Source organism: Amblyomma maculatum, chromosome 3 (genome assembly GCF_055883805.1).
Source record: "Amblyomma maculatum isolate TAMU_Amacu chromosome 3, ASM5588380v1, whole genome shotgun sequence".
Taxonomy (NCBI): Eukaryota; Metazoa; Arthropoda; class Arachnida; order Ixodida; family Ixodidae; genus Amblyomma; species Amblyomma maculatum.
In genome coordinates this window covers 129,781,141-129,797,233 of record NC_139346.1, presented here as the reverse complement: position 1 = coordinate 129,797,233, position 16,093 = coordinate 129,781,141, and the positions used below count along the sequence as shown (strand labels likewise).

The following is a 16,093-nucleotide window of genomic DNA, read 5'->3' as shown; positions in this document are numbered from 1 at the left end:
CCTCAGTGTATCGCAGGTTTTTGCGCGATCATGGAGATGTGCAGCACAAAAGAAACAAGGACAACGAGGCAGAAGGAAAACAGGACTAGCGGTGACTACTAACTGATTTCTTATTGAGAGACTCCAAAAATACTCCAAAAATCGCACAAGACAAATCATTGCCAGCACAATGATCATCTTATAAAACCTGGAAAATAAGAGGCAATCTAGAGGCTTAGATTCTTTAGATTGCTTAGAGGCATCTAGGATGGGGAAGCGGAGGAAAGGACTAGAGAACCAGCAGATCTGTTAGTTACTGTCTTAGCAAAAGCATATCCGCACACTGTAAACTTTCTGGATGGCTCAATCAAAATGTTCGCTTTATTTTTATGGGTTCATGTGTGTCTACGGTTTTCTTGTGAGGCTATTTTAAAAATAAATTCTTTTACCCCCGGACATTGCATTGGTGCTGTTATGCGACGTCTATGCCTGACATTCGCACCTGTTGTTGGCGGTGTTGTTTTTTAATTTTAGTTACAGTTTTGGTTTTCAGTCTGGTTCTCCTATTACGGTAACTAATGGATCTGCCCGCTCTGTAATCTTTTCCTGCGTTTTCCCCCCTAAGCCGTACAGCACCAACAAAACAGGTGAAGAATTCACGCATAGACATCACATAACAGCGCCAAAGCAATGTGAGGGGAATAGTGAGGAGGAGGAGGAAGAACATTTATTTCCGCCGAATATGGTGCAGCAGCCACCTACGAGTCCGCACGCAGGCGTCCGGGGAGGCAGTCTGTCACACCGCGGCCAGAGGACACCCGGCCTCGTCTAGGAGAAGAGGTCTTCAGCCTCGGCCGCCAGGCGGACGGCGAATCGCTGTGTTTTTTCGTCGGAGCTTCTTAGCGTGGTCTCCCATTCATCGCTAGTTTTAATCGCGTTGCGCCCTGGGGCACGAACGCATCTCCATATTATATGATCTAATGTTGCCACGTGGCCGCAAAATTTACAAATTTCGGTTTCTGCACCGTCCCTCTTCCGCCCTCTGGCACCCGTCCAACTCCTCCACAGGGGCGAAAAGAAATTTCGAGCTTGGAGTCTTCTCCAGTCATACGATTCCTTTTTACTCAGGGATCTAACCGGTGGCGGATATATCCTCCGGTCTTTCTTCAAGTTGTCCGTTACATCCCTAAAGGTACCTATACATTCTTTGGTTTTAGATGTTGTGGAGGCGTCCGCAGCACCCCGAGGTAGCGAGGAGCGGGCGAGCATGTGGGCAGCCTCGTTGCCGGCGAGACCGGCGTGTGCTGGGGTCCAGATTATGGTCACGCTTTCGGCGAGAGACGACTCGTTCAGAAGTTTTGCAGCACGATTGCTGACTCTACCCTTGCTAAAATTTCTAACCGCCGCTTTGCTATCGCTGATGACGTGTTTCACGCCTGGTCGTGCAATGGCAATGGCTATTGCAATCTCCTCCGCCTCTACCGGCGGTAGATCTCGATTTCTTTCTATTCCTATGGCGATCCCAGTGTCCAATAGGGCGACCGAAGTTTCTTTCGCAACAGTATCAAAATAAAACCGTACATGCAAACCAGCCCTTAAACCAAAGCAAATAATTTTGTAGAGCCATCCAAAAAGGTAATTTTAATTTCCGACAAGCAAATTGACGACGTGCTGATGCATCAGTCTCCACCCCTAGACATAAGCCATGCTTCAACTACATCCCTTTCTCGTAGGTCTTTTGCTCGTTGCCTTACCTCAGATTGATCATACAGCGCCTCACATTAGAAACTGCATTCTAGTCCGCAATCATGATTGCAGCCACATGTTTTGCATTTCTTGGAGTGGTCGGCAAGGTGACTTCTGCGCTAGTCCTGTTTTGCTTGTGTCCTTTGCGCTGTACCTCCCGATGGTGCCTCACAGACTGGTGCACAAGAAGCTACGGATTTTATCGCGAGTCCAGGTGCAACTCAACAATACCGAGCACGATTTAGTGCTTGAAATATGCTCGCCCATTCCACGGGGAAGATAAGATATTTAATAATTTCATACTTAAGCCAAAGGCATATGCTATTGTATGTATGAACTATTGCATTGTTTTTGCTTTTGCTACTTGGGCAACATTTAGATTGGTGAAGCATGCTCCGTAATAACAAGGCCGGCAATGCACACCTAATATATGAACTGTATACACATTGCGTGCGTTTTCTCTAGTACATGGCTATTTTATGCCCACTGAAAGTATGGTACCTGAACACCAGTAAAGCGAGCGGCTACAAAACGTTTGGAGAGATATCGGTTAATGAAAAATAAGGCTAAGACGCTATATAGAGATGGTTAGAAAAGGAAGGAGTAGCTGTCAGTGTCAGGAGGAACTATGCGGGCGCTGTACTACTGCAAGCCGGTGCAGGAAGCAAAACTGAACTTACTGGTCCTGGAAGTTGCATTGGTAAACGGTCGTCAAAAGAAGAAAATTGATTATGAAATAGGATGGACCAGGCGTTAGGAATTCGTGACAGGATCTTTGATACCAAGTTTTGCAAGGACTTGCAGTGTGTTAGAATTGAAAATTATTTCAGCCGCTCCAAATTGATGAAAACGGCGCAATGTGAGGTAGCAGTTAGGGAACGATGCCTTTTAACATTGATGTTACTCACTTGGGGTATTTAGCAGTCAATTCAAAATTAATTTGATAGGCGGTTATTACCTCTCTTACTCTGGATAATGAGGAAATTGGAAGAACATGCATATTCAAGAATATATTCGTAGAATCATCGAATGGTCTCATTTACAATACCCTGCAAAACAGCAAAGGCTCTTTAAGCTCACGCTCCCATTAGTTGTAAGTGTAAGTGCGTGCAACTGCAACCAGAAGCAGAGGTAAACTATTTATGATTTTGTATACGCAGAGAACTAATAAAAGAAAACACGAGGTGCACGTAAGCTCCGCTTGTAAGAGTATGACGCGATAGCGTAGGCTACAAGCCCACATATAAAGCCCCGCTATAACCGCCGAGCCGTATGAATGTGCCCACATGGCCTAGGGCTAAGTGGATGCAAGGATCTTGCTTTAACCGCCGAGCAGTATGAATGTGCCTACATGGCCTAGGAGTACGTGGATGCAAGGATCCTGCAAGGCTGATTCATACATCACCCTCTCATGGGAAAGGAGAGATTCGAGTTGGGAGCTGTGGCCAAACGCTATTGTCAGGCAACCCTGCGTCCAGTTAGTGCTCAGCCATGACAGCTGCCAGCGCCATGCTCGGTAGTTTTTTATACATACTGCAGGAGAAGTGCAATAAGAAAACAAAAATACAAAACATACAAGACATAACAGCAGATGCTAGAAATATAAATAGAGATCGTGTTAGAGAATGCAAACAAAGCTAAGAATGTTGTCGATTGCCCGCTTAAATTTATCTACTGGTAACAAAAGAACTGAGCCAGGCAATTGATTTCAATGTTCAATGGTACGCGGAAATAACTGCTTTTAAAGGTGTTGGCGCGCGAAATGTACCGTACGAGATTAAGGTCGGGATAGCTTCTTGTTAGCGTCGGCTTGGCGCGCGTTAAGTAGCAGTCGATCGAGAGACGATGACGTGAGTGGACGATGAAGTGCATAAATTTCATTCATTTAACATAACTGCAGGTAGCGAGTATGGTTACTTGCAATGATCCAAGGACAGAAATGTGTGAAACTTCGTGATGATATTTATGACATATAAATTTTTATCATAATGTCAACGCCGCTGAAAAGCGCCCGAGGCCAAACGTTTGGTCACAGGGCCTTTAATGTTATCGTGCTAAAATGTCACACGAAGGCCTTGCTTAAATGGTTGTGAAATATAGCGCCTTTAATCTAAATTTGTAGGGGAACTCTGACCTTACTTTAATAATTGCAATATACAAACGTGCTGGTAAAGTATGTTTTAGCAGTGGAATAACTCTGTAACCTCTGAGTAACTATAGGGCGGCTAACGTGGTCATCTCATCACAGTTGGCACTAGCCAAGACGAAGCACCCGATCGCCTGAAATACGCACCGCCCGAAGCGAGGTCGTCAAAAACGGCAGCCGAACCTTGAGGTGTAATCAAAGCTGCTCTTTAATATTATCCAATAAGCTGGAAAAAGTTGAGTGCCAGTTGAAGGAAGGTTGTGGGGGGAACTATAGAGTAGGCTCAAATTTCACGTTCTATAAAATATGCCTTTCATTTATTTGCTTCAGCATAATGAAAAACTGAAATGCCTGCAGAGATTCGTTAAAATTTCATACTATAAAGTATAACCGTCGGCATCTTTTTCAAGCTATGATTATATCTTGCATTCTAGCTGGGTCCGTAAACGCCTTCGATGCCAGGAGTCATTTCTCGAGAAATAACAATTGGACGAATTCCCACTTTGAATCACAAGGGAGTGTTCGTGAAAGCTGAGCATACATTACTCTTTGAAGTGAGAGCTCAGTTTTCTGAGAGTATGTCGGTCTTCGTACGATTACACTCACTGTCCGGATAGGCAACGAGTAGCGAGGGTGGACTCTAGGACCAGGGTTCACAAATTGCTTTGCCTCAAAGAACCCCAAAAGCCATGAATATGTGAATAGGTGCCACAGACCCCTCGCGCTCTCCCCGTCAAAATTATGACATGTTCATGCATGGACCCGTCTTGGAACGCGCTAGGATAAGAAAACCTAACGGTCTAAAATCGACTCCAAGGAACCAGGCTTAATACCGTGCCCACACGCATAGCAGGACGTAAAAGAGGGAGTGGGCGGGCGTCTTGCGGAAGCTATCGGATCTCGCCGAAGCAAGTCGTGGAACCGAAAACCATGACTGAGGACTCGTGGACGACAAAGTCATCCTTAGACAAATTTCGCTTGTCTTGAAAAGTGGACTTTCTGAGCGCGCTAATTCCGCTTCTCAGTAAAGTAGTCATGTAGCAAGGGTTAGCGAGCCTACACAGTCTCTGATGTTTTTCTTGCAGTCTTCTTCCAGCCGCGAGCTGCTTGAGTAGCCCTAAAGAACATCTGTAAGCGCTTAAAGCGAGGACGGGCAACTACTGTGGCCAGTTGCTCCACTGCAACACCAATAGATTTGCAAGAGACGTGCAGTTTGAGGGATATACCCCCTGCAGAATTTCGAGCATTTCTGGCAAACGAATAACGAACCCCTCGAAACATTGAATTATGGCACCTTCATACTCTCCGCCAAATGTACATTCAAGAGAGTTCACATGAGACCTACGTATACGCTACGTCAAAATCACGTCCTGATAGGCTCACTTCGCGAGCCAATAAAGTTATGCGATAGAAACTTAAAGGCAACCGCAGAAAGATGGCTAAGAGATTGTGTTTTATTTTGCGAGCACCTGTTGAACTAGAAGGCCTATGCTGGTAATGACGAGAGATAGAAGAGGTGCATTAAGTGTGTTTTTGATGGAAAAGAAAAGCCACGCTGACAGTTTCGTGTGGCAGTTTTTATGGTCAACGAAGCAGATAAAACAGGGTTGGTAATTTCTTCGAGTGAAGCTGATCTTTTTTTTTTTTGGGGAACAGATCAAGTTCGGCGTTTATCTGTTTTCATCTAAACAGATAAAATATGCCTCATAGGTGGCTTTTTAGGTTTATCGGTACACACCAAAACCATGCAACAATATAGATTATTTTCATTATTTCTCGCATTAGCATTTTGGCGCAGGCGATCACAGCACTGTTGTCTCCTGCCCTGCATGTTGCGCTGCGATTAAATCTTAGGCTCAGGAGATGCTTCGCCAACAGGCTCGAGCCTATAACGAGAAGCTAACGTGGCCGTGGCTTCTATATGCTGCCCGAGACTTAGGGCAGCAAATAAAAACACAAGCAAATGGAATGTGTAGTACAATGAATGCATGAATGATGAATAGTGTTATTGTCCCGTGGTAAGAGCATCACTTGCGTGAAGGGCTCTGAAGAAAATGACCCACCTGCACGAATGTGCTCACGAAGCGAACCGCCTCATCCGTGGAGAGTTTGTGCATGGTGACCGCTTCGCCAAGGTCAAGGACGACGCCGTCCAGCTTGTTCAGCTGAACAAACGTAATGAGCTCCAGGAGAAGCTGGATCTGCGGCTCCCTGCCTGAGTAGAGCACCGCGCCCAGCGCGCGGCTGCCCACGCCGTCGTTGCCCCGACCGCTAAGGCGAACGTGTAAGGTCATCCTGGACACAAACGGTTGCCACTCAGAAAGGCCGTAGGACGCGTACACGGTATGCTGTGAAACGGGCCAACCAAACTAGCCAGGGGCGGAACGTAAGGTTTTTTACAGGAAGCAGTTCGTTGTCAGATGCTTGGAGACGAGGGAGAATGGATTAGTCATTTATATTCCATGCTTCTCTACTGAAAACTCCTGCATTAAATCTATACAGGAATTAGTGTGCAGGCTTATTGTACAGAACCTGTGATTTAGAATTGTCCAGTATTACAGGAAATTCCGGTACTGCGCAGGAAAGCCCGATATGAAACCGTGGGGAGCTCTGATTTCGGAAATTCCTGTATGGTCGGTGGCCCTCGTTTCCGTAAAAAGAAAAACGCTTTGTTATGCTGAGAAAAGCATGCAGGGAGCTATAAAATATTCTGCCTACATTTGAAAAAAAAAAACAATAAAACTTGGTGCCCACCCACAACTCTGCTTAAGAATTCGGTCTTTACGTTTCACAGGTAGGTGCTTTAACCACTACTCCACGGCCGCTTGTTTTTCTTTATTGCCTTTCTTTGACACATCGTATTTCAGTAAAATCAAATGAACAAAAATCACACAAAAGTATTTGCATATGAAACGTCTTAATCAAGCTGCATGGAACGTGATTTATCACACTAAAATTAACGCATGCACAGCAAAGGCTCTAGTCTTGAGAGTGCGCGCTCACCTCACGCTACTCCACGACCACTTATGTTTGTAGGGTGATATTTATGTTTATGTTAGTTAATTTTGCTCTTTCGTACTTTTTATATTTTTTGGGGTGTACAATTAGTGGTTGTAATTCACCGATCGCCATTTAAACAAGCTTAATATTTTTCGTGATTATCACGACAGGTTACCATTGTCCCGCATCTTAACAATGCATCGCTCTCTTGCAGGCAAATCTCATGATATCACAATTTATTAGTGCTGATGTGTTCAGTCATCGTCTTCGAATGCATGTAATTGTTGCTACTGTTACGACCGTGCATCCGCATTTGCGCGCTCTATTGTTCGCCTGTGGGCATGGAAAAGTATTGTGAATATGTGGTGATGGTCCAATGGCTCTAAGTGAGCCTGTTTCCAGGAATCCTGATTTGTAAGCCTGTTTTGCTTTGTGGACAACCTGCAAATGCCAAATTGACCCTGCCAAGAGAACGTCTGGAAAAACACAAAGAAACGTCCCCCTGCGGGAAATAGCAGGAAGTGCTTTCGTTCAATTGTTCACCCTTCCAGTGGAGAAGTGCTATCCTCCAGTGATGAATGCCTCCTTTCCAAAGGAGACGACAGAGTGACATGTCCGCTGACGTGCAGGACAAGAAAGGAGCATGACGCATACAGTCATTAAGTGATTTCCCAGGAATGCAGGAAAGATTTGCAATTGTCGAAAACGGACAATGCTGGGAGCGGATGCGGCGCCACGTGCACTCGGGTTTCTGAGAAGTAAAACCACTTGTCAGAACCAGCCTGTGGTTTCTTTGCTGAAGAATAGAAATGTACCTCCTCTCCTCGCCGTTCCCAAGCTTTTCCCGCCAACAAGTGATCACGCCCAACGAATGAATGCCGGACCAGTCAGTGCTTCAGACCATCAGTGCAGTGATGTGTTCGATTGGATGCCGATACCTGAGGGGCGTGCCCTGGATTTGGTTGGTCAGCATCTTCAGAGAGGGGCTGGACATAGGGGGTTTTAAGGACGCTGCAGAGCACGAAATGTCGCTCTGGGCCCTGGGTAAACGGCTCATCCAGTCGCTTCTCGCTATGAACTCTTAACGCTTGTCATTTTGCTGATGTACCCTTCTTTTTCATGTAAATATTCTTGTAAATACGTTTTCTCAAAGTGCCAGTAAACCTGCTTGTACATATTTCACCAACTTCGAAGATTCAATCCTACTTCAACCCCGAGTCTCTGCACGCTACCAAGTGAAGGCCGGGTCGACGTAGCCCCAGCGTCACGACAACTGGTGATCAGCGGTGGGATCTGAATCTACAAGCACAACGACTGGTGCCCAGCGGTGGGATCTGGATCTACAAGCCCCAACACTGGTGACCAGCGTTGGGATCTGAATCTACAAGCCACAACATCTGATGACTGGAGGTGGGATCTGGATCTACAAGCTACAACATCTGGTGATTCGAGGTGGATCAGAATCTACAAGCCACAACATCTGGTGATCGGAGGTGGCATCTCAAGCAACAAGCAGGAGCAACAATCGGCCAACAAGAGGGCAGCTCGGAACATCGATCGCATGTGTGGGTGAGTGCTTGGCTTTTCTTCTGATGTGGACCAGGTTCTAGAACAGGGTTAGATTTTAGAACTGGTAAAAAGTGTTGAAACGCCTTTAGGTTTGGTAGTTTGCACTGTTGTTTTGGAAGTAGCCGACACTCGGAGCGATCATGGACCTACAAAAGCTGCAGAAACCGGACCTGTTGCTATTGTGTGAGGAATTGGGAATTGATACAAGTGGTTTGGCACGAAAACCTTTGATTATAAAGGCAATCACAGATTTGGGAGCCGATGATGAGGAGCTCAGTGAAGCATGGAACCTCATCGCCCAAAAAAAGGAGGAGCAGCTCAGACAGCAGAAAGAGCGGGAAAAAGAAGAAAAGAGGCGTGAGCGCGAACGTGAGTGGGAAAAAGAGGAAAAGAAGCGTGAGAGAGAAGCAAAAAAGCGGGAGCTAGAAATTGAGCTCCGGAAATTAGAAGTAGAGTTGAGCAAGAGGTCGGGCAATTGTCCCCAGCTAGCGGTACCTCTTCTCAACAAGGAGGCAGATTTCAAGATGTCAAAGTACATGCAGCCATATGTGATATCAGGGGATATCGGTCTGTATCTGGGTAACTTTGAGCGAACTTGCGAAGAACTGTCCTTCCAGCGAGACACGTGGTCTCAGAGATTATTGACGGTTCTGCCCTGCGAGGCAGCGGAGGTTGTCGCGCGGCTAAACAAGGAGGACGCGGACAACTACGAGAAGGTCAAAGCTTGCCTTCTGATTTTCGGAGACAGAGATGTGCAGGCCTTAACACGTTCAAAGGCGCGAGAACTAGCTACACTGCTCATACCAGAAAATTCCACAGCGGAGGAAACGGCAGTTAAGACAGTGGTCGATGCGGAAGATAGCGGGTCAGAAAACTTTGAGAGCGAGGCATCTCAGATAAGTCAACTTGAAAGTGAGCTTGATGAGACGCGGAATGAGGACGTTCTTGAGAGTAACCTCTTGCCGCCAGTCTCTAGTAATCTCACGAGACTTCTAAGTGGAACCCGAGAGGACTTAGCTATGGAGCAAGCCAATGATCCCAAGAATAAGCTCGAAGTACAGTGGGAAGGACCTGCTAAAGTCGTTGCAGAGCTTTCTGACACTAACTACGCAGTGAAAATCCCCGATAGGCGTAAAGAAGTGCGCATTTATCATTGCAATCTTATGAAGCCTTATGTGCAGAGGGAAGCCGTGGTAAATCTAACGTTAAACCTTCCCGAGGAGATGGGGGACAACTTGATTTGCCTCAGCGGAAAAGGAAGCAACGCTCAGGAGCTTCTCAAAAAGACGGAGCAGAGAGGAGAACTAAAGAAATCCCAGCTGTCCGATCTGGGCGAGATAATAACAGAGTTTGAGGCCTGCTTCGTGGACAGGCCAGGCAGAACTGATTTGACTGAGCACGATATTGAGCTGACTTCAGACGTGCCAGTGCGATCAAGGTGCTACCGATTTTCTCCAAGGCAAAGAGAAATTCTGGATAGGGAAGTAACTCGCATGCTGGAATTGGGAGTAATAAAACCCTCGGAAAGCGATTATGCTTCGCCTATGATCTTAGTAGAAGCTCCAGGTAAAGACCCAAGGCCTGTGGTAGACTACCGAAAGCTAAATTCTCTCACCAGGGATCAAGTGTATCCTATTCCGAATATTGAGGAGAGAGTAGAACAGGTCAGTAGAGCGGCATATGTGACTACGCTGGACCTTACTCGAGGATACTGGCAAGTACCGCTCACTGAACGCGCCAGCAGATACGCGGCTTTCGTCACTCCGACGGGCAGCTACCAGCCAACAATGATGAGTTTCGGGCTCAAAAATGCTCCATTTTGTTTTTCCCGACTCATGGATAGGGTTTTAAAGGGGTGTGAAACATTCGCAGTGCCTTATTTAGACGACATTGCGGTTTTTTCCGACTCATGGGCGGACCATATGGTACATCTAAGAGCTGTACTGAGCCTTTTGCGTCAAGCTGGACTAACCGTAAAGGCCGAGAAATGTTGCCTGGCAAGGGCGACCGTGGACTACTTGGGTCACAATGTAGGTCAGGGTTTCAGGAAACCCAGCGAGATTAAGATTTCTGCGGTAGCAGACTATCCGCGGCCGAGCACGAAGACGGAAATTCGAGCATTCCTAGGTCTGACTGGGTACTACAATCACTACATCCCTAACTATTCAGCTTTGGCTAGCCCTCTGACCGACGCTCTCCGCAAGACAGAACCGACAAATGTAGTCTGGGACGAACAAAAGGAAGCCTCCTTCGTAAACCTGAAGGCTGTGCTGATTAGCCGTCCGGTATTGCGAGCTCCAGACTATGGCCAAGAATTCACGGTCCAGTGTGATGCCAGTGATCGAGGGTTAGGTGCTGTTCTCTGCCAGAGATATGACGACGGTAATGAGCACCCCGTGCTCTACTTGAGCAGAAAACTGAGTTCTAGAGAGAGGGCTTATTGCGCGTCAGAGAAAGAATGCGCTTGCATTGTATGGGCCATTCAAAAATTGCAGTGCTATCTTGGAGGGGCCAAATTCACCGTAGAGACGGACCATTGTCCCCTGGCTTGGCTGCAAACTGCGACATCGAAGAACAGTCGCCTTCTTAGGTGGAGCTTGATTTTACAGCAGTACAATTTTGAAATAAGATACAAAAAGGGGAAGTTAAATGGGAATGCGGACGCGCTTAGCCGCTCTTTCTAAGCGGTCCGAGATGTTCCTCACCATGTATCCAAATTGATAATCAGGTTTTTTTTTTTTCGTGCGCTTGTATATGTGTGACTATGTAAAGCAGCACGTTTGGTTTTCTAGGAATACGTGGGTCCTGAACGTCTTGAGAGTGGGCTTTTCTCGAACAACAATGGCAGTTTTCTTTTGACCTGGTCTCTTCAGACGGGAGCCGAGTGCTTGTTTAGACATGTGGTTGAGTTTCAGACAGCTCGAGCAATTTGGCCTACAACAATCAAGACACCGCGACAAGCAACAGCGAGCTTCAAGCGTTCACGTGCAGGCCATTAAGTCGTCTCTTCATGCAGTAGCTGCGACTGCTGCCCTCCGAGACTCTTCTGGCGGGGGAGGAGGCTGTTACGACCGTGCATCCGCATTTGCGCGCTCTATTGTTCGCCTGTGGGCATGGAAAAGTATTGTGAATATGTGGTGATGGTCCAATGGCTCTAAGTGAGCCTGTTTCCAGGAATCCTGTTTTGTAAGCCTGTTTTGCTTTGTGGACAACCTGCAAATGCCAAATTGACCCTGCCAAGAGAACGTCTGGAAAAACACAAAGAAACGTCCCCCTGCGGGAAATAGCAGGAAGTGCTTTCGTTCAATTGTTCACCCTTCCAGTGGAGAAGTGCTATCCTCCAGTGATGAATGCCTCCTTTCCAAAGGAGACGACAGAGTGACATGTCCGCTGACGTGCAGGACAAGAAAGGAGCATGACGCATACAGCCATTAAGTGATTTCCCAGGAATGCAGGAAAGATTTGCAATTGTCGAAAACGGACAATGCTGGGAGCGGATGCGGCGCCACGTGCACTCGGGTTTCTGAGAAGTAAAACCACTTGTCAGAACCAGCCTGTGGTTTCTTTGCTGAAGAATAGAAATGTACCTCCTCTCCTCGCCGTTCCCAAGCTTTTCCCGCCAACAAGTGATCACGCCCAACGAATGAATGCCGGACCAGTCAGTGCTTCAGACCATCAGTGCAGTGATGTGTTCGATTGGATGCCGATACCTGAGGGGCGTGCCCTGGATTTGGTTGGTCAGCATCTTCAGAGAGGGGCTGGACATAGGGGGTTTTAAGGACGCTGCAGAGCACGAAATGTCGCTCTGGGCCCTGGGTAAACGGCTCATCCAGTCGCTTCTCGCTATGAACTCTTAACGCTTGTCATTTTGCTGATGTACCCTTCTTTTTCATGTAAATATTCTTGTAAATACGTTTTCTCAAAGTGCCAGTAAACCTGCTTGTACATATTTCACCAACTTCGAAGATTCAATCCTACTTCAACCCCGAGTCTCTGCACGCTACCAAGTGAAGGCCGGGTCGACGTAGCCCCAGCGTCACGACACTACATGCAAGATATCCGGTGCGCTAAGACTTGTAATACTGCGTGTTATAGCTTCACCTGCTGCCAGCAGAGATGCGACGTCAACGAAAGCACTTCCTACTAAATGTTTTGGATACGATAACACTCGATGAAGTGTCGCCGGATGTCCGGCTAATTTTTGCATAATCCAATGGTCACCGAACTGTTTCATTTACTCTCCAGGGTATGTTCGCCTTCGCTAATGAAGCAGTACGTTCTTGCTTGCACGTTTGCGTTGAAGGTGACAGAGCTTCAGTCGCCGATATGAAGATGCATCACAAGGTTGTATGAACTGCAGTGACTGTTGCACGCGAAAAAGAAACGCAATGAGCGTATGTAATTGCTAGCGCACACTTCGACGACCTCATATCTTCGAGGTACTTGTGAAACAACGCGCACTCCAGATATACACCAAAACTTGTAAAATTTAATATCTATGGATTCTTGCATATTTAACGCGCCGACATGCTCCGGTGAACAGTAAAATATCAGTGTTTTATATTTGGCTGGTAAAAAACAAGCGGGGCATCGAAATTTTGTATCTTATAATTTGGGTTCAGGCTTTGCATTTCATTAGGCAACCACAATAGCTTTGCCAGCGAAATACTTTCTGCCACGGATGATTTGTGTGTGTTGGTTACAGCAGACTTGATTTGTACATACCTGAGTATAGTATATACGTACCCGGCGTGGGCGCTGCGCACCGCCCTCAAGGCGGGCAGCTGCTTCACCAGTTCTCGGTCGTCCAGTGCGCGCACCTGCAAGTCTCCATTCACCGTGACCCAGTCGTAGACGAGCGTCGAACAGAACTGTGTGGGCACGTTTTCTGGCGTGTATCCGCCGCCGCTACGTGGATACATGCACCACAGAGGACCCGGGAACACCACTTTGCCTGTGGCTGCTTGAGGCTCTGTGGACGACACCACAACTCCTGAATTAGTTCTAGGCGACGATGCAACCGGCCGTGCAGAAGTATTTGCGGTGCTTTACCCCTGGAAACCCCCTTGGTCTTACATTTTGTGGTTCAGTAAGTTTACTACTCTAAATTTCGCGGGCTATTGCCATTGGGATGGATAACAAGCGCATGACTTTCGCACTTCGGGCTGCTGAAGCTGCAGTCATGCTTATGCATGCATGAAATAGTTTTAGATTAGGCGGTGAATTTCCAAAGCAAGCACTGCGTAAGAGAGTATTTGCGAGAGCGAATATCAGCCGTTTACAGAGTTTGGGAGGAAATGCACACTTAGTTGGGCTGGTTATAAAAAGACATGGCAGTTAACGGAACTGAGAGACAAGATATCAGGATAAGGAACAGTATGGGAACATGTTTCACAGAAGTCTTTGGGAGCTCTGTAAATGCACCAATTATTTCAAAACCGTGTGTAATGATAACTCTTTTGAGCATAAAAAAAAGTCTGCCAACATATATCGTATAATCATAAATGGTATCAACTATAATGATAAGGGCCAGGCGCCCAAATCTTTGACTGCCGTGCGTGATGACCGCATTTTCTGTGCTCCTGCGTATTAGGGCGGATAAAACTTGCCGGAAGGTCAAGATTAAGCAAGGGCTTGGTAAGCTCTTAATCATACTTGAACGTTTCGCAGCTTAGCTACTCTGAAACACCCAGAGTCACCGAATATGCTGTTGTCACGCGCATTGTAGCTTTGTCCGAGTAATGCTATTGACAAAAAGAAATTTTTGTCACTGGCGGGGCAACTTTTCTGCGTCATTTCAAATGCATTTGGTGGTGATGCGAGCCACGAGCTCAGTTCGGCCCTCTTGCGAGATAAGCGTTGCAGAAGAAAAAAGAGGATGCACATCCATACCACAGCTAAATAAAATTTTAGCGGAGATTTACTCCACCTTCAATGACATGGCGGTACAGATTTGGTGAATCCCGTTTGGCGGCTCGCCTTGCGGACTTCTTGCCGGTGAACATTCACTTCGTGACTGCTTTAATCCCAAATCTTTGAATTTGTCCTTCACTGATGCCACTTATATTCATTAGCGTATATAGAAAGCAGGCTGCCACATAAAATCTACTTTCTTTTTTTAATATTTATATTCGGAGCTAAGATGTTGATTAATGTATGGAGCCACCCCAGGCACTTTCATCTCGAGTGCCTTGATTCACGAATGCCTGAGTTGAAGAAAAATTTGACTGAATGCGAACTTTGGAACATTTTTTAAAACATACTTTGTTTCGCAAGTTTGAAAAATTTTAATATAAAGTATAGCAACACGGCAAAGAAAGAAATTAATGTTTCGAATAAAATATCAAGGTTAATGTAAATATTTCCAAATGGCGTAAGATTTTGGCATTTTCACTGAGTAATGAAAGCACGAAAAATTCTCATGTTATTTACTCAAGTAGATGAGAAAACAATCCAAGTGAGATATTTGTAATAGTAATATTTGTCATCGCATCTTGCTCTACATTTGATTTTAAGTTTTTTTATTTACGTTTAGTTGCAGCGTGGAAAGTTCAAAGAATGCTTATGTGGGCAATTTGTTTCTGCAAATAAATCCTGATACGAATTAAAGACCACTCACAACCGCCAACACGTCATTTTTTTTCTACAATGATTGGCGCAAGTTGCTTTTGGGTTCTGGGACCTTTCACGTGGAATGACGGGTCTGCCAAGCGTAGTTTTACTGTGCGCTGTTTTAGATTTACCTATCTACACAGACCACATTCTTTTCCTTTACAGGTAATTAGATTTGATCACTTCTGCGCGCATACCGCCTGTTTGAATTCTGCGGTTTCAATGCGAACAATAATTTAGCACTTAAAACCGTGGGGGAATCAAGGTATCAGCCGGTATCTTGATTCCCACTTGCCGAATGCAGGGAATGTGTTAATAAATCCTCCAAAAAGCACTCTCATTGCGTATAAGAAATTATATCTTTTTTTGCAGACATGACAGTTAGCGTAGCGAGACTTCCCTAACTTGCCTAACACTGTGCTAACTAAACTTCTTTCAATGATATAGACGACAATGAGCCTACTGACAAAACAAAAAAGCAGAAAAGGTGAATTAGAAACGTTTGTTCACCAGGAGCTTACTTTTATATGCTTGTGGCTCTGCAACGTAAGGAGAGAAATTATGTAATTTACACAAAATAATCAAAACGAATCTGAATCGCAGCTCATCAAAAAGCGGAGACTTCTCGACACCTGAAACTTACCTTTAATTTCTTCTGCGTCTGCAATGAAACAAAAAAAAACTAATTAATACCGTGTAATTTGACGAAAACCGTATGAAACCGAATATGAATCGGAGCTAGTGAGGCACAACCTAGCACAGAAACAACGGCCAACAAAACAGCACACGAGAAGAAAACATGTGCGTCTGTGTCTCCTTCCAGTATGTCGCATCTAAGTTGGCTGTGATGACTGAAAGACAATCCGCGGTGAAGGTATACAAGGTTGATTGTCACCGCAAAGCTTAGCGGTGGTAATTAGAACAATTATATTAATCCCACGAAAGTGGCAGTTGGAGACCCGGCCCTAGATACCATAACAACTCATTGAACGAAAACATCATTATTTAACATTACGGTAACATCGCGGCCCGGTACAGGGC

The 16,093-nt window shown here is 45.8% G+C and overlaps 1 protein-coding gene across 1 annotated transcript in view; it reads right to left on the bottom strand.

Moving 5' to 3' along the window:
- The window catches only part of LOC146196015 (uncharacterized), a 45,924-nt gene extending 30,218 nt beyond the window's left edge, over positions 1 to 15,706 (bottom strand). The window contains exons 1-4 of the mRNA XM_084596904.1: positions 15,696 to 15,706; positions 15,574 to 15,591; positions 13,187 to 13,412; positions 5,935 to 6,166 (exon numbers count right to left, since the gene is read on the bottom strand). Of these exons, the coding sequence (XP_084453030.1) occupies positions 5,935 to 6,166; positions 13,187 to 13,362 (408 nt within the window). The 5' untranslated portion in view covers positions 13,363 to 13,412; positions 15,574 to 15,591; positions 15,696 to 15,706. The remainder of the gene's footprint in view (positions 1 to 5,934; positions 6,167 to 13,186; positions 13,413 to 15,573; positions 15,592 to 15,695) is intronic.
- Positions 15,707 to 16,093: the final 387 nt, after the last annotated feature.